General features: G+C 42.1%; 1 protein-coding gene across 4 annotated transcripts in view; it reads right to left on the bottom strand.

The window, feature by feature from the left end:
• Positions 1 to 514: 514 nt before the first annotated feature.
• The window catches only part of HELZ (helicase with zinc finger), a 172,012-nt gene continuing 153,114 nt past the window's right edge, over positions 515 to 19,412 (bottom strand). For all 4 annotated transcript variants that reach the window (XM_072991020.2, XM_072991023.2, XM_072991022.2 and 1 more), the window contains exons 29-30: positions 4,195 to 4,447; positions 515 to 3,254 (exon numbers count right to left, since the gene is read on the bottom strand). In XM_072991020.2, the coding sequence (XP_072847121.2) occupies positions 2,923 to 3,254; positions 4,195 to 4,447 (585 nt within the window). In that variant the 3' untranslated portion in view covers positions 515 to 2,922. The remainder of the gene's footprint in view (positions 3,255 to 4,194; positions 4,448 to 19,412) is intronic.

Below are 19,412 nucleotides of genomic sequence, written 5' to 3'. Positions count from 1 at the left end.
CTTTATGATCAAACATAATGAAAATCAGGAGAGTGTAGTAATGTGAAGCTTTCCCATATATGCAAAGCCAATTCTATGTTCTGTGACAGGTTTAGAAAAAGTGTTGTTTTTGAAACATTAACCTCATTAGGGTTCACATACATGCGACATTTTATTCCAAACAACAACCTATTTCACTCCATAGAAAGTAACTGTTAAAATCCATTATGTGGATCAAATGGATTGAAGACTGCAACCTCTTCCTAAATTTACTGAAATTCTACTGTAACAAGTCCCGGAGTCTGAAAAGATAAAACAATCAGTCTTCCAGATGGAGACATACACTTCTGACAATAGCTTACTGATGATCTAAAAGCAATTAGGCATATGTTAAACAACAATAGCAAGATCAGATGGGAAGAGAAAGAAAAAAGATGTTTTTTGAAAGTTGCTCCTGCAATGAAAATACCAGTGTATGAGAGTTTAAATATGACACATTCAGACGTGAATAACTGTTCCTTGACTTACTCACAAGTTGAGGAAAATGAACAGGAAATATTTATTAGTTTAATTTCCACATAAGGTGAACAGAATTGTAAGGCTATATAAATGAATGATTTGGAAACCCCTGAAGTTCAGAGTGCTGAACCAAGCCAGTGCAGCTATGCAACCTGTCACCCTTCTTTTGCATAAGCCACCAGTAACTCTTGACTGTGCCCACCTCAGGAGGACTGGAACTGCACTTCTGGCAAAAGTCTCACCATGTTCCACAGAACTTTAAGAAATAGGTTCAGATTTATTTAGCAGGAGCAAATCCTGGTATATACCCAGAGATGATGTAATTATTATCTCTCACTTTATTGTGTCGTCAAAGTTACTAATGATACCAGTGATGGCAATATTGAAGAGGCACAGAACTTGGACACTGTATCTTCCTGATCTGAAGCCATATGCTCAAGGGGCTAAACAAAACAGAGCAGGTTCTCTATTCCTTTGTCCCTTGCTTGGTTTTCTAACCCTAAGAAATAAAGTTACATAGCTATGAAGCTTTATCCTGCATTCTGAGCCATGACCCCAAATAATTATCCAACACTGCAGTGCATTACATTTGTATGCAAACTTTTTACAGAAAGATCCCTGAGCGAAATCCCAACTTACATGAAATCAATAAGGACAAATTATATTGATATCAACCCGGCTGAGATTTCACGGTCTCAATTGACAAAATCCAACAGGGATCAGGCAGATTGTAACCAGAGCAAATATCAGATTGAATATAGCAGCAAGTACAGTAGCTCAGCAAAAGACTGTTAATTCATCCCATTGGTTTCAAAGCTGTGGGGGACGTGGGCCACCTCAAAAAAAAGAAATAAATGTTTTAAATTAGACTAGCTTTGAAAATATCACTTGTCGTTGTTATTTTTTTTACCATGGGAAATTAAAATAAATAAATTGTTGATAAAAATGAATGTCTCCAATCAAAGAGATATTTTCAAGTGTAAAGGAGGACAAGGACCTCTGTAGAGGCTATAAAAGATACATCCCTTACTTCAAAAGTATGAACAGTGTACAAGACCACAACCTGAAAGGTAAACATTACCCTAAAATGCTTTTCCCCCAAGATTTTGTTACATATTGCTGTATAATTCTTTATAGATTCACTGTCAATATACAGTGGTAAAAGACCAAGTTTGTGGATAACCTTAGCAGAACATACAAAGATAAAAACAACCATGTAGTTTGCATCTGATTCCCCCTCCCTTTCCCACAATTCATCTCTCCCCGTAATTTGGATTAATTTGGATACAGGTTTGACAAACATAAAAATCTTCTTTAATGGTGATCCTCAAACAAAACAGTTAGCAAAATATCTGAATATCTGTGTATAATGTCACATTTAATGTAAACATCAAATAATGTACCAAAAGGATTTACTGGGGGTTGGGGGGGGACTTAAAGCGGCACAATTTTTTATACCACTAGAGAAGCCAGAGGGGGAGAAACCAGATTACAAGCATTTACACATGCATAGTTGGGAAGGGGACCCAAATAGTTTATTAAATTCACTCAGTCTGTTTAAATAGTTATTAAACTACAAAGCACCCAACATAACCAAAAAGAAGGGAGGGGGTTAATTTCATGATTCTTGTTTAAAAACCTATCAATTTAAAATTTCTAACAAGCTAAAATTAGCAGCTTGTCCAAAAATAAATGTTTTTTTTTTATTTTAATAGTGACCACTGCTCTTTTTTGTTGTTTTATTCTGAAATGTTAGAAACAGTGGTACGTGGGTCTGCAAAAAGGTCTTTACTTTTATCCTAAACTCAAAGAAGATTACTTTACCACATCGTACAGGTTCTAAAACTATAAAAGTCTTAGAATGCAGCATCGGTTCACAGAAAGCTGATAAAAGTGAAAGTAATTAGAAGATGCTGCACTTTTATTTTAAAAAAATTAAACAATTTAAGCAGACATAACATACATCTGTACATTAAACTGGCCATTTCTGGTACAGAAACCCAGCATAGTATGCTAAATGTTATTGAATAAATGTAAATGCTACTTACATTTTTCTTTAAATACAATTTAGACAACTTTTTTAAAAAATTAATTTTTTTAAAGTTGCACAGTTAACTTTCAGCTGCTAGCTTTAATGCAACACATATATAAAGTTACATAATTTTTATGTATTTTTAATTTTTAAATTTTTTTTAAATTATGTGTGTGTTTTCTAGGGAATTTTCTCAAAACTCAGACCCACATTTTAAAAAAAGATATATAACTTAAAAAGTTTAGCTTCAAGTCTAGCAGCAAAGCAATTAAACCAAGGTATATTTACTAATATAAAGAAGAAGAAATGGTGGCAACTGCAGGGAAAGCCCCAACTACCTCAAATCTACAGACACAAAAAGAAATTAAAACTTCTCTACAAAAATATCCTGATTATTTAAAATAGGAGTAAAAGCCATTGCTACCTGATGAACTACCTAGACTAAGTTCCTGAAACAAAGACAAGGGGTCACTATTCTTTTTTGCCTGCTCGGGTGGGGCTTTGGGCTTGGGTGGAGCCCTCAGAGCACTTGCGTAGGACATGGCAGGCTTGTTTGCCCCAGCGCTCGGCTGGCTGTTGCTGCTGGATTCAACCATCTGCTTGTTGGGCATGAGGGGAGGGAACTGGCCAAGGTGTTGAAGCATGTTGTAATTGAAAGAATTGGACAACTGAAGGTTCTCCACTTTCATCTGTTCCTCAGTGGATTTGGCAGTCTTCGATGGAACTACAAAGAGAGAACAGAGAAAGAGGGCCCCCTTTAAGTCTATGTCTGCAAGGAAGACATTCTACAAAGAAGGTCAGAAAGTTATGTTAGGCCCTTCTTCCCAAAGTTGTGAAGGAAAGTGCCAGAACCAGCAAAATGTTTTTAACAATGCAAGAAGCCCCCAAATCCAAATTACGGTTCAACGTATCTATCAAAATTCTAAGACTGTCCTGAGTATCTTGAATTGTACATTATGAGGCAATTAAGATAACAGCTTGAGAGGTTATGATAACAATGAAGTAAACGAATGAGTTCCAACCATGCATGAACTGAAATAGCAAATATATAATAAAATACTGATATATAAAATTTCCTTCAGACATTAGCACCACATGAATTAAGAAATGTCATTCCAGATATTGCTTAACATAGGATAGGAGCTTTTGGAGATAAAGAGTTTTATAACTTGAAGGAGTTTAAACTTCCTATATAGGAGTGAACCACACATGTTACTCTGCATCCTATTTTATAATGAATCAGACATTAATAGAATTATTTCAGCCTGTGTGAATCATCACCTTAGATGCCTACCTTTGTACTAAAAGCAGGGGTGGAGAACCTGTATCCTCCCAGATACTGCTGGACTCCCAGCTCCAATCTACTCCAGCAAGCATGACCAGTGCTAAGGGACTGACAAGCTTATATTCCGCACCACTGACTTAATTCTATTTTGTAATATAACATTTGTTTAAATGTTTCAATAGGTGGCCAGTAATTTTATTGAATGAGAAATGACAAGGCACTGTATTTGTAACATGAAAGTAATCCAGATTGTGGGAAGGCATCTTCAAGCTTTGCAAGAAGAGAATGTTAATAAACCTATTTAGTCACTCACCATTTCGAAGTAAATTGTCAATTCCTTAAGTCAACAGGGCCAAAAATTATGGGAAAGCACACTTACCTATCAGTTCTCTTGGTTGAACTGTTCTACTGGATCCATTGCATGGAATGTTCTGATATGGAGTTGATGAGGTGGAGTTCACCCACAATTCAGGGGATGAATAATTGAAAGAAGATGGGTTACTGGGGTCCTGAAGTTCTTTACACTGTCCAAGGCTACCTTGAGGAGTGCTCAAATCTTCAGAACAAGCCTGGGTTGAACTAGATGAAATTCTTCTTTGGTACAATGGCCTGCCTGGTCCTCTTGGTTCATACTACAAAGAAAAAAAGCAATGTGTTTGTAAAATAACTTGCACACAGTCTTTGGCAAATACACCAATGGATTTGTTATGTTTTACCTTTTGAAATGATGTTTTAAAAAACCTGATCCCAGTACGGGAGTTGAAAGAACAGAGGTATCACACAAATATTACAAGTGTCTCAACTTCAAAAACACCTAAAATGTAACAAGATTCTTTACAAACAATCTCTGTCACAATAATGAATTACTGTGAATTGCCTTTCTTTCTCATAATGTCTTCCTGGTTTCTAATTTCTTACTTTGTCTTTCAGTCATGCATCTGAGCTTGCCTCCTACAACTTTTCCCTGGAATTCAGTTGTATGAAATAGGAACCCTGTGGCAATTTTATTGTATTTCTTTGGCAGATCTGGCTAAGCCATTCTAGCTTAATTCACCCCTTGGAACTAATTTCTAAGTAGTGCACAGCATCCAAGCTAATCAAACCTATTATTTTGTTTTCCAAACACTTTTTTACTTCTACTTTGAGTGTTTGCCTGCTGTTACTCTCCTATAGGAGGGAAAACAAAGATAATACAGGACACAGAGTGAATGAGAGTAATAGACAAAGAATATAAACATGGATTCAGAAAATGCCATGATCCAAAATCTCAGAAGCCCCATGTGTTCTGGAAGACAAGTACAGTGGTGCCTCACCTAGTGATTGCTTCGTTTAACGACGAATCCGCATAGCGATGGCTTTTTCCGAAAAGTCTAACGTCTCTGTTAGCGATGTTTCCTATGGGGGAATTCTGCTTAGCAATTTCGGGACCATGATTCGCATAATGATGTGGTTTATGGTCCCTGTTTCGCTTAGCGATGTTTGAAAAAGAGCGGGAAAGGTGGCTGTTTGGCAATATTAATTTGTTGTTTTCCTTCAAAATCTAACTGACTGTACCCAGGATGCATTGTGCCTGTGCGGGGAAGGTATAAAACCCCTTGCCCATGCGTCCTGGGTTTACTCTCCCATGTGCAGTTCCAAGGTTGGCTTTGTCACTTTGGTCTGTTTTGGGGGTGCATCCTGTGCTGGAGAAGTTATTGAGCAACAAAAGGTAAGCTTGCATTTCTTATCCTGGGTGGGTGGGTTTTATTGCAAAAGTTAGATGTTTTTTGCAAGGGGGAATTTGGGTTTGGCTGGCTCTAGCTTTGGTTATGGGGGGTTTTTTCATTGGGGAAATTGCAGGGGGGAGGGTTTGGTGGAGGTTTCTGTGGATTTGTGTGGGATTTGTGTGTTTAAATTTTTCTCTTTGCCATGCTGCCTATGGGTGTGTGTGGGGCGGCTGTGTTTAAAGTTGCTAGACCCTCACTAGAAATGCTTTTTCTTGTGGTTTTCTGTATGCCTGCACCAGGAATGTGGATGCTCAACTGAAATCCTGTGTTTAAATTTTTTTCCCTCTTTGCCATGCTGCCTGTGGGTGGGTGGGTGTGGGGGGCGGTTGTGTTTAAAGTTGCTAGACCCTCACTAGAATTGCTTTTTCTTGTAAAATTTTTACAATTTGCAGTTTTCAGGGGAAACCTAGGGGGTACATTAGCTTCTGTTGAGGGGGTTTGAATGCCAAAGTTGGATGCCGATTTTGAATTTTTTTTCTGTAGGCATTCTTTTCTGTGGTGTGGTGTGGTGTGGCCTTTGGTGGCTTTTCCATACGATCAGTTAGATCTAGAGGTAGGTAAAATTTCTTTTCCTGTGGTTTTTTTTCACCTTTGGTTGTGGTGGGGGGTGTCGTTATGTTAAGTCTAACTTGTCTCAAATTTTCTTTGGTCAGGCATCCTCTTGTGGTGTGCTGTGGCCTTTGGTGGCTTTTCCATACAATCAGTTAGATCTACAGGTAGGTAAAATTTACATTTTTTCCCCCTTAAGTTGCGGTGGGGGTGTGTGACAAAACTGCCACTTGCTTATCCAGGGCAGTTTTGGCCAGGTGTGGGAAGGTGAGGCAGATGTAAAGCACTGACTGTTGTTTTTTTCCTTTAATGTAGCAATGTCGGACATGGGTCCAAAGAAGACTGCTTCTGCCCAGGTTGGCAAGCCAACCAGGGAGAAGGTTACCCTGGAGATGAAGAAAGAAATCATCTGCAAGTACGATGGAGGAAAACACATTGCGGACATCGACAGGGAGTACGGCCGGAATGCATCCACCACTGGCACCATCGTTGCAAACAGGGAGAAGATCCTTGCAATGGATGTAGCGAAGGGTGTCACAAGGATCACCAGGAACCGGCCAGCTGTCCTGGAGGAGGTGGAGAAGCTCCTGGTCATCTGGATGGAGGAGAAGCAGCGTGCAGGGACACGGTTACTAAGGCTGTGATCTGCGAGAAGGCCAGGGCCTTGTACGCCAACCTCATGGATCAACAGCCCGGAACATCAGCTGAGCCTGAAGAGTTCAAGGCCAGCAGAGGCTGGTTTGAATGATTTAAGACAAGATCCAGCATCCACAGTGTGGTGAGGCACGGAGAGGCTGCCAGCTCAGACACCACTGCAGCAGAGGACTTTGCTGTGGAGTTCCTCGAGGTCATTACAACAGAGGGCTACCTTCCAGAGCAGGTCTTCAATTGCGATGAGACCGGCCTGTTTTAGACGCGGATGCCCAAAAGGACCTTCCTGACCCAAGAGGAGAGCAAGCTGCCTGGCCACAAGCCGATGAAGGACCGCCTGACCCTCCTCTTCTGTGCCAACGCCAGCGGGGACCTGAAGATCAAGCCGTTGCTTGTCTACCATTCTGAAAATCCACGTGCTTTTAAGAAGCTCAAGGTAGACAAAGCACGGCTGAAGGTGATGTGGTGATCCAACGCTAAGGCTTGGGTCACACAGGTCCTCTTTGTGGACTGGGTCAATCACGCTTCTGGCCCAGCTGTGAAGCGGTACCTGTTGGACCATGACCTGCCTCTGAAGGCCCTGCTCCTCATGGACAACACTCCTGCCCATCCTCCAGGCCTTGAGGATGACTTGTTGGAGGAATTTTCCTTCATCAGGATCATGTTCCTGCCTCCAAACACCACCCCGCTACTCCAGCCGATGGATCAGCAGGTGATCGCGAACTTCAAAAAGCGGTACACCATGGAGCTGTTCCGGCGCTGTTTTGAGGTGACCGATACCACCAGCCTCACCCTGCGTGATTTCTGGAGGGATGAGTTCGACATTGTCATCTGCCTGAAGATGATCGCCACGGCCTGGGACGGCATCAGCCAGAGGAACTTGAACTCTGCGTGGCGCCCACTCTGGCCAGACTGTGTAGCTCCTGGTGCTTCTGCACCTGCACCTGAGTCCACAGTGATGCAGGACATTGTGGACTTTGGGAGGAACATGGGACTCAATGTCAATGAGGAGGACATTGCAGAGCTGGTAGAGGGCCATGACCAGGAGCTGACCACATAGGAGCTGGTTGACCTTCAGGAAGAGGCAAGGGAGGAGCAAGAAGAAGAAGAAAAGCCAGAGCAGGAACAGCTGTCCACCAGCGACCTAAAGAAGTTCTTGGACTGCTGGCAGTTTGCGCAGACTGCAGCGCAGCGGCACCACCAGGACACATCTCTGGCACAGAACTTATCAAATTCCTATGATGAACGGATCGTGTCCCCTTTCAGAGGAATTCTGAAAAGGCGGCAGAGGCAGCTGACTATGGAGAGGTTCCTCACAAAGAGACCAAGGCACGAAGAGGAACCTGCTGCTTCCACAGTGCTGCCCAGGTGCCTTCTACCTGGACCATCTCTTCTTCTTCCTCCCCCTCATCATCCCCCTAGAAGACTGCTGCATTGATGTGGGGAACACTGGTCCGGATGGTTTAGAGGCTTCCGCCTCACTCGTTCACTTTTAATAATAATTTATTGTCATTGTAAGTATATACACATACAACGAAATTTTAAGTTTACTGCCTGATAATGCTGAAATGTTAAAAGTTTATGTCCTTAAAAATTTATGTTTTATGTTTGTGCACTTCATGAAGAGTTTCTGTACATGATGCACTTTCCAAAGAGTTGTGCACTGTAAATGTTATGCTTCTGCACTTCATGCAGAGTTTCTGTACATTATTCCAATGTTATGTTTATGCACTTCATGAAGACTTTCTGTACTGTACAGTTTTTAAAGAGTTTTGTAAATGTTCCTGCACCATGATTGCTGAGTTTCAAAAATTTTTCTATGCTATAAAAAGTTCCTGCCTCATGTCTGCTTTTAAAAAAAAGTTTTCCTGTAATAAAGGTTAGGTTTACTGTTTAGAATGTTTGAAATCAACTGCACAGTGTTATGATGTTAAAGTGCACTTAATAAACCCTTTGTTAGCCAAATTTGACTTTGTTCTGACTCTTTTTTAATTTGTTGTTGAATTTTAAAGTTTTAAAGTTTTAAATGCTTGGGATCGTTAGTGCAAGTTGTAAAACCTATGCAGATTTAATTTGGCTTTGTTCTGACTCTTCGTTAATTTTTGGTTAATTTCCCCCCCCCCACTGAAATCCATTGAAGCTGTCAAACTTAGGCTCAATGGATTTCAATGGGGGAGAAAAAAATTCACCCAAAATTAACGAAGAGTCAGAAACAGTTTTAAATGCTTGGGATCGTTAGTGCAAGTTGTAAAACCTATGCAGGCTTAATTTGGCTTTGTTCTGACTCTTCGTTAATTTTTGGTTAATTCCCCCCCATTGAAATCCATTGAAAAGGTTTCAATGCATTCTAATGGGGGGGATACATTGTATCGCTTAGCGATGTTTCCTATGGCAATTTTCGCTTAAGGACGGCAATCCGTTCCCATTGGAATGGATTAACCGGTTTTCAATGCATTCCTATGGGAAATGGTGTTTCGCTTAGCGATGGTTTCCCATAGCGATGGTTTTTTGGAACAAATTAACATCGCTAAGCGAGGCACCACTGTACTCTGTAAAACAAAAAGTTACATATTTCATGCCAGAACATGGTTCTGGACTACTGCTGATGTACTTTAATGATTTAATTAAAAAGCCACTAAGTACAGTACTACAACCATACATCCTTAGTTTCCCTTCAAAGACAACTTACCAACAATTCCTGATTGTTATCAAATATTGTTACTAAGTTATCAAATCCACCAAGGAGATCAAAGTCTGTAAATAAACTATACAGATTTATATTACAGTGGTGCCTCGCTTAGCGATTGCTCCGTTTAACGAAGAAATCGCTTAGCGATGCTGTTTTTGCAATCGCAAAAGCGACTGCTTTGCAATGTTTCCTATGGGGAAAATTCGCTTTGCGATGATCGTGGGGAAGCGATCATCGCAAAGCCCCCATTTTCGGCCAGCTGATCGGCAGTTCCAAAATGGCCGCCCGCTGTGTTGCCTTGCTTTAGAGGCACCGAAAATGGCTGCTGTAATGGAGGATCTTTGCTTTAAGGTTAGTTTTTAGGCCATAGGAACGCATTAAACAAGTTTTAATGCATTTCTATGGGCTTTTAAAAATCACTTAGCGATGTTATCGCTTAGCAGCAATTTTTGTTGCACGGATTAACATAGCTAAGCGAGGCACCACTGTACTTTGAACAGAAGACAATTCATTAAATGTTTCTTTAAAAACAACTAAATGTATGTGAACAAAATCCATCCTTACACTCTCGGTTGCTCCCTCACCCACTTTTCTTTTAAAAGAAAAGTTTAAGCATGATCATATTCTACCATATTTGCCGGTGTATAAGGCGACTGGGAGTATAAGACGGCCCCCCAACATTCCCACTCAGAATGTAGAGTTTCTTATATACTTGCTATATAAGAATACCCCCTCTTCCGCATGCATGATTCTGCTTTGGCTGCATCATGGAGAGAGTTCCTTTTGCCCCTTTTGGTTCCTTTTCGGAGGTGGCAGCCATTTTGGAGAGGTAGCAGCCATTTTGGAGAGGCAGCAGCCATGTGGTTGCATCTCAAAATGGCTGCCGCCTCTCTGCTGTTCCAACAGTCAGCTGTTTGGTGCTAGAGTCAGGCTGTTCCCAGGCTAGGAGCGGGGCTCTACTGGGTCTTACTACCAGGTAAGTGACTTCACTGGGAGAGAGGGAGGGTTTGCTAGACATGCACCCGGCGTACAAGATGACCCCCCCCACTTGGAGGCATGTTTTTCAGGGCCAAAAAGCCGTCTTGTACGCCGGCAAATACGGTACAAAATTTTTTAAAGAAATTGTCTTGATTTTATATCCTTAACTTTACTACTCAGGTTTCACAATAGAATAAATATTCACTCTTCATGAGTTTGGGTGGCTATCCTGTATGCTTAATATAGCCTGGAATAATGTTAAAACAGCATGAGCCGTAAGGTAGATCTTGTGATAAAGATGTGTGCTCTGAAAAAGATCATAAGGAATATCTGTTCTCTATTTTGTAAAAAAGCAATGGCAGCAAATTCAGAGAAATTCTAAAATGCAATTTTTCAGCAAAGGTAAAAGGGGACTATGACATTAATCAGTTCAAAGAAAAAGATGGGGATAACAAAAGAAAAGAATGTAAGATATATCCTCCATAAGCCCCATGAAATCAAAAGAAAATGAAAATAAGATTAGGGATGCGACAGGATCAACAAGGGAATATATTATTTGATCAATCAAGATAAAATAATAAGATTAAAACAATATGCCAAAGAACTGTATAGAACAGATGAAAGAATTAGTGTACAGTATAGCTAAAATCCTGGGGCACAACACAACATGAATGATATCATTGTCCATGGCAGGTTGCAGTTCATTAGAAAATTCTTTCCCTCCCCCCCAATTTTGATGCGCACAAGGCTCACACAATGAGACAAAGTTGCAACCATCTCAAAATTGGAAAAAACCTAAAATCTACTGCAAAAGTCTCTGGTACTCAGGAATTTAACTTTTTATGATACTTTCAGTTTTTTATATAAGCTATTCAATTAAGTTGTGATCAAAGCTTGGATATTTATGTGTATAAAACTGTTTAGGATTATCAAAAGGGTTTCATTTTTAAGCTCTTCAGTCTTGGTTTTAACATAGGCAAAAACGGTTTAAATATAAATTTCATCAACACATCAATCAAAGGTTCTTCACAGAGAGAAAGAGAGAGCTGGAGAAAAGGCCTGACACAGATACAGACTGCTCATATGTAACAATGAGAAGAGAATAAAACAATGAAAATCTAAAAAGTATATCAGAATTCTACATTTTTTTTTTAAAAAAAATCCAATTTCAAAGGAAAACAAAAGCAAAACAGCCTGGATCCTAACAAGTTTTCTTGAAGCAGGGAAGGGCACTTTCTCCTCGGCAGCATGCTATCTATCCCTCACTATTCCAGGTACCCCTAACAATCCTGACACCTTCATCACTGTTATTTAAAGTAAAAGCAAAACATGTATGAAAATGATTTTCATTTATAACAACATGTTTACATTTGTTGTATGTGTATTTGGCTCTTGACATTTCGAGCACTGCTATGAGTACTCCGGAAGCTATGCATATCCTCCCCCTCCTCCTTTATACAGCACACAATTCCAGTGGTTTAAATAATCATTGAAGCCTGTTGCAGTTGAAATCCTGTCATGTACAGTGAGTGGTACCTCGCAAGACGAGTGGTTTGTTTTACGATGAAATCGCATAACGCCAAAGTTTTTGTGATCGCAAAAGCGATCGCAAAACGATGTTTCCTATGGGGTTTTTTCACTTTGCGATGATCGGTTCCCTGCTTCGCTAACCGATTATCGCAAAACAACGATTTTTGCACAGCTGATCGGTGGTTTTAAAATGGTCGCCGGGTAAAAAAATGGCCGCCCGCTGTTTTCTGGAACGAATTCCTCGCTGCACGGGCAGTGAAAATGGTCGCGTTATGGAGGATCTTCACTGGACGGTGAGTTTCAAGCCCATAGGAACGCATTAATCGGGTTTTAATGCGTTTCTATGGGCTTTTTAAAATTGCTTTACGATGTTTTCGTTCTACAGCGATTTCGCTGGAACGAATTAACATCGTAATGAGAGGCACCACTGTACGAGACTTTTTTTCATAAATTATACATTTCCAACTTCTATCCCGAAGTACCTGTGTAAGCCCCCACTTTCATTTCACAGGAGATATGGGACAGCAGGGGGAAGTATTTAATTACAAATAATTGCCATTGCCAGTAATGTCAACCCAGCAATTAAAGACTACCCCCTTTGTCTAGCAGTACCTAATGGTTTCCAATGATAAAACAGAGGATATGGGAACTTCAGAAGCACACACACACACACCACATATATATCATATATAAAAATGGATAGGTTTGTTATCTTTGCAGTCCAGGGGACTCTCAAGAGCCTCCTCCAGCACCACAATTCAAAAGCATCAATTCTTCAGCGGTGAGCCTTCTTTATGGTCCAGCTCTCACTTCCATACGTCATTACTGAAAAAACCATAGGTTTGAATATGCGGATCTTTGTCGGCAAGGTGATGTCTCCAATTTTCTTTTACCTCTGCTGTCTAGGTTTGTCATCGCTTTCCTCCCAAGAAGCAGACGCCTTTTAATTTCACGGCTGTTGTCACCATCTGCAGTGATCATGGAGCCCAAGAAAGTAAAATCTGTCATTGCCTCCATATCTTCCCCTTCTATTTGCCAGGAGGTGATGGGGCCAGTGGCTATATTAGTTTTTTGATGTTGAGCTTCAGACCATTTTTTGCACTCTCCTCTTTCACCCTCATTAAGAGGTCCTTTATTTCCTCCTCACTTTCTGCCATCAGAGTGGTATCATCTGCATATCTGACGTTGCTGATATTTCTTCCGGCAATCTTATTTCCAGCTTGGGATTCCTCCAGTCCAGCCTTTCACATGATGTATTCTGCATATAAGTTAAATAAGCCGGGGGACAATATACAGCCTTGTCGTACTCCTTTCCCAAATTTGAACCAATCAGTTGTTCCATATCGAGCTTTGTTGCTTCCTGTCCCTCATATAGATTTCTCAAGAGATAGATAAGGTGGTCAGGCAGTCCCATTTCTTTAAGAACTTGCCATAAGTTTGCTGTGGTCCACACAGTCAAAGGCTTTTGCATAGTCAATGAAGCAGAAGTAGATATTTTTCTGGAACTCTCTGGCTTCCTCCATAATCCAGCGCATGTTAGCAATTTGGTTTCTAGTTCCTCTGCCCCTTCAAAATCCAGCTGGTACTTCTGGCAGTTCTCGGTCCACATACTGCTGAAGCCTACCTTGAAGGATTTTGAGCATAACCTTTGTAGCATGTGAAATGAGTGCAATTGTACAGTAGTTGGGGCATTCTTTGGCACTGCCCTTCTTTGGGACTGGGATGCAGACTGATCTTTTCCAATCCTCTGGCCACTGTTGAGTTTTTGATACTTGCTGGCATTTCGAGTGTAGCACCTTCACAGCATCATCTTTTAAAATTTTAGATAGTTCAACTGGAATGTCATCACGTCTACTGGCCTTGTTGTTAGCCATGCTTTCTAAGGCCCACGACTTCACTCTCCAGGATGTCTGGCTCAAGGTCAGCAATCACTCTATCTGGGTTGTCTGGGACATCCAGAGCTTTTTGGTATAATTCCTCTGCGTATTCTTGCCACCTCTTCTTGATGTCTTCTGCTTCTGTGAGGTCCCTACCATTCTTGTCCTTTATCATGTCCATCTTTGCACAAAATGTTCCTTTAATATCTCCAATTTTCTTGAACAGATATCTGGTTTTTCCTTTTCTATTCTTTTCCTCTATATCTTTGAATTAAGAAGCCCCTCTTGTCCCTCCTTGCTATTCTTTGGAAGTTAGCATTCAATTTTCTGTAACGTTCCCTATCTCCCTTACATTTTGTTTCCCTTCTCTTCTTTGCTATTTGTAAGGCCTTGCTGGACAGCTACTCTGCTTTCTTGCATTTCCTTTTCTTTGGGATGGTTTTTGTTGCTGCCTCCTGTACATTGTTACGAGCCTCCATTCATAGGTCTTCAGACACTCTGTCCACCAAATCGAGTTTCTTAAATCTGTTCTTCACTTCCACTGTGTATTCATAAGGGATTTGGTTTAGATTATAGCTGATTAGTCCAGTAGTTTTCCCTACTTTCTTCAGTTTAAGCTAGAGTTTTGCTATAAGAAGCTGATGATCAGAGCCACAATCAACTCCAGGTCTTGTTTGTGCTGATTGTATACAGCCAGGTAGGTGGGGCTCGTCAGCCCTGGAAGGCAGCCCATCTAGGAGAAGAAAAACTCCGATTTCAAACCTCCACTGCCTTGTGGCTATATTCACTTATGGAAAAGGCTTCAGGAGTTAACCTTGAGGCAAAATCTGGAGCCGGAGTCCCGGAAGCAGTTCGTGTCGTCCTGGCGACTCCTGCAACGTCGCTGAAACCAGTTGTATTGGCTCTTGCCTTTCCACTGGATTATTTCAGTGATGAGGAGAGGGGGGATCTGCTGCTTGGGTAACAGCCTATCCTCCATATTATTTTACCTAGGCTTCGTGCTCTGGAGAGGACACTCCAGCTTCGCATATAGCGTAGAAACAACATGGGAATTAGCAGTTACCGGTTATAAGTCTTTGCTCGATTGGCATAGAGCAAGACGCCAGGGGCTACTTCTGACGGTGGGAGAGGTCATTGCACCTCACTAGGTAGATATCGCCCGCCTTAAGCTGGGGAGGCCCCAGCCAGTAAGGTGCTACCTCGCCATGGTCTGTTAACTTCACGGGGTGCGTGGGGTTTAGGGTGAAACCCGACAAGCAGATCGATAACTGTACACCATGCAACAATCGTAAAAAAACTTCTGCCCTAAAGCTGGGCTCCTGGAATGCTCGGACAACGACCCCTGGCTTTCCTGACGACCTGCAAGAAATAGACCATGTGCACAAGACAGGTGTCATTGACATGGAACTGTGTAGACTGCAGATGGACATTGTTGCCCTGCAAGAGACAAGATTGCCAGACTCGGGATCTGTCAAAGAAAAAAAACTTCTCATTCTTCTGGCAGGGAAAACAATCAAATGAGACCAGGGAATATGGTGTTGGCTTTGCAGTCAGAAATACTCTCCTGAGATGTATTGTTCCACCTACTGTGGGGAGTGAAAGAATCCTGTCTCTGCAGCTCCACTCATCAGCAGGACCAGTAACCCTCATTAGTGCATATGCACCAACACTGTCATCCACTACAGAATTCTATGATGATCTGGCAGCTGCTATCAAAAAAGTCCCTGAAAGAGAGGCAATGTTTATTCTCGGAAACTTTAATGCTAGAGTTGGTGCTGATCACAATTCTGGGCCCACTTGTTTAGGCTGTTTTGGCACTGGAAAGATGAACGAAAATGGCCAATGCTTGCTAGAGTTCTGCTGTTATTATTGTCTTTGTGTCAGCAATACATTCTTTAACACGAGGCTTCAACACAGAGTTTCCTGGAGACATCCAAGTTCCAAGCATTGGCATCAGCTTGATTTGATCCTCACTAGACGTTCTAGCCTTCCTAGTATTACGATCACACACAGTTACCAGAGTGCTGATTGCGATACTGATCACTCCCTGGTGTGTAGTAGAGTAAAACTGCGAACAAAGAGATTGTATCACATGAAAAAGGAAGGAAGGAAGACCACGTATTGACATCAGCAAGACTCACGATCAAAGAAAAGTGAAGGAATTTGCCCAAGCACTTGAGGAAACCCTTCCAGATCCAGCTAATGTAAATGCACCTTAACCATGGGAACATTTCAAGAACGCTGTGTATAACACCGCCTTGTCCACCTTTGGCAAGAAGACCAAAAAGATAGCTGACTGGTTTGAAGCCCATTCGGAGGAGTTGATGCCAGCCATCGAGGATAAGAGAAGAGCTCTAGCAGCATACAAAGCCTGTCCTAGTGAGTACAACTTGCAAGCTCTTCGAGCTGCTCGTAGCCAAGTCCAACTGGCTGCCAGGAGATGCTCCAACGAATATTGGCTTCAGATAGCAGCGGACACAGGTAACATCAAAGGAATGTATGATGGTATCAAGCAGGCTTTAGGTCCAATACAGAAGAAATCTGCTCCCTTGAAGTCTGCTACAGGTGTGATCCTCCAGGACCGAGCACAGCAGATGGAACGCTGGGTGCAGTACTACTCTGAGCTATATTCCAGAAAGAATGTAGTAACTGAAGAAGCATTAAATAACATTGAGTGCCTGCCTGTCTTGGAAGAGCTGGACAGCAAACCAACCTTAGCCGAAATAAAAGCGGCCTTGGATTCCCTCGCCTCCGGCAAGGCAATTGGAAGGGATAACATCCCTGTTGAAGTGCTGAAATGCTGTAAGGGGATCACCACCACCGAACTGTATGAAGTCTTTTGTCTCTGCTGGAGGGAAGGTGGAGTACCAAAGGACATGAAGGATGCAAACATCGTCACATTGTTCAAGAACAAAGGAGACAGGGGTGACTGCAATAACTACCATGGCATCTCTCTTCTTAGTGTTGTAGGGAAGCTGCTTGCCCGTGTTGCGTTGAAGAGGCTCCAGATGCTTGCAGACAGAGTCTATCCAGAATCACAATGTGGATTTCGAGCTAACAGATCCACCACTGACATGGTATTCTCCCTCAGAGAGTTGCAGGAGAAATGCAGGGAACAACAACAGCCACTCTTTGTGGCCTTCATAAATCTCACAAAGGACTGTGATTTGGTTAGCAGGGATGGTCCTTTTAAAATACTACCCAAGATTGGATGTCCACCTCATCTCCTTAACATCATCAGATCCTTCCATGAGGGAATGAAAGGCACTGTAGTTTTTGACGGCTCAACATCAGATCCCTCTGACATCCGAAGCGGAGTGAAACAGGGCTGTGTCCTCGTACCAACCCTTTTTGGGATCTTTTTTGTTGTCATGCTGAAGCACGCCTTTGGAACTGCAACAGAAGGTGTCTATCTCCAGACTAGATCAGACCAAAAGCTCTTTAATCTCTCTAGAATGATTGAGAGCAAGGACCAAAGTCCAACTGAAATGCATACGAGACTTCCTCTTTGCAGATGATGCAGCCATTGTTGCCCACTCTGCTGAAGACCTCCAACAACACTTGAATCATTTCAGCAAGGCCTGCCAAGACTTTGGACTAACAATCAGCCTGAAGAAAACACAAGTCATGGGCCAGGGCGTGGACTCACCTCCCTCTATTACCATCTCCACACAAGAATTGGAAGTTGTTCATGACTTTGTGTACCTTGGCTCAATCATCTCTGACACACTCTCTCTAGATGTCGAGCTGGATAAACACATTGTCAAAGCAGCTACCATGTTCTCTAGACTCACAAAGAGAGCATGGCTCAATAAGAAGCTGGCGGCACATACCAAAATCCAGGTCTATAGAGCCTGTGTCCTGAGCACACTCCTGTATTGCAATGAGTCCTGGACCCTTTGTGCACGGCAGGAGAGGAAGCTGAACACCTTCCATATTCGTTGCCTCCGACGGATTTTTGGTATCACCTGGCAGGACAAAGTTCCAAATAGAGTAGTCCTAGAACGAGCTGGAATTTTTAGCATGTATACATTACTGAAACAGCAACGTCTACGTCAGCTTGGGCACATCGTGAGAATGGCTAATGGTTGGATTCCAAAGGATCTCCTGTATGGAGAATTAGTGCAGGGAAATCGCCCCAGAGGGAGACCACAGCTGCGATACAAGGACATCTGCAAGCGGGATCTGAAGGCCTTAGGAATGGACCTCAACAGATGGAAAACCCTGACATCTGAGTGTTCAGCCTGGAGCCAGGCACTGCATAACGGCCTCTCCCAATTTGAAGAGACCCTTGTCCAGCAGGCTAAGGCAAAGAGGAAGTCACAAAAGCAGCAAAATCAGGGAGCTGGACAGGGGACAGATTAGATTTGTCCTCAGTGTGGAAGGGATTGTCATGCTCAAATTGGCCTCCTCAGCCACGCTAGACACTGCTCCAAATCCTCCATACAGAGCACGTTACCATAGTCTTTCAAGACTGAAGGATGCCTAAATACAGCTTCTCCATCTTTGGCTGCAGAGAATATAATCAACGTGATTTTGGTATTGCCCATCTGGTGATGTCCATGCGTAGAGTCGCATCTTGTGTTGTTGGAAAAGAGTGTTTGTAGTGACCAGCTTGTTCTCTTGACAAAACTCTATTAGCCTTTGACCTGGTTTGTTTTGAACTCCAAAGCCAAACTTTCCTGTTGTTCCTTTTATCTCTTAACTCCCTACTTTAGCATTCCAGTCCCCTATAATGAGAAGAACATCTTCCTTTGGTGTCAGTTCTAGAAGGTGTTGTAAATCTTCATAAAGGTAAAGGTAAAGGTTCCCCTTGACAATTTTTGTCCAGTCGTGTTGGACTCTAGGGGGCGGTGCTCATCCCCGTTTCCAAGCCATAGAGCCAGCGTTTTTTCCGAAGACAATCTTCCGTGGTCACATGGCCAGTGTGACTTAGACACGGAACGCTGTTACCTTCCCACCAAGGTGGTCCCTATTTATCTACTTGCATTTGCATGCTTTCGAACCACTAGGTTGGTGGGAGCTGGGACAAGCGACGGGAGCTCACTCCGTCGCGTGGATTCGATCTTACGACTGCTTGGTCTTCTGACCCTGCAGCACAGGCTTCTGCGGTTTAGCCTGCAGCGCCACCACGTCTTCATAGAACTGGTCAATTTCAGCCTCTTCAGCATCCATGGATGGTACATAAACTTGGATGACTGTGATGTTGAAAGGTCTACCTTGGATTTGTATTGAAATCATTCTATCATTTTTGAGATTGCATCCCAATCTCAAAATGTTCTGATATCATGTATATAACATAGAAATAATTTTCATAGATGAACAATAGAAATGTTAATTTGCTAATCGCAACAAGCTTTCTTTCTTCCAAACACACATCCAAAATCAGCATTGTGAAAAGAAAGAAATTAATATCCTTGAGAACAGTTTTCAGTCCTTGCAAATACTAACCACTGTGTCATCGTGCAATATGATTATAGTGATAGCATGTGAACCTGAAAAAGTTATACTGGGCCTTGTCCACAGTCATCCATTGTGCAGACTGCTTGTACTTTCT

This window comes from Pogona vitticeps, chromosome 2, assembly GCF_051106095.1.
Source record: "Pogona vitticeps strain Pit_001003342236 chromosome 2, PviZW2.1, whole genome shotgun sequence".
NCBI lineage: Eukaryota > Metazoa > Chordata > Lepidosauria > Squamata > Agamidae > Pogona > Pogona vitticeps.
Note: the sequence above shows the minus strand (reverse complement) of the source record. Positions and strands in the feature narration are given on the sequence as shown.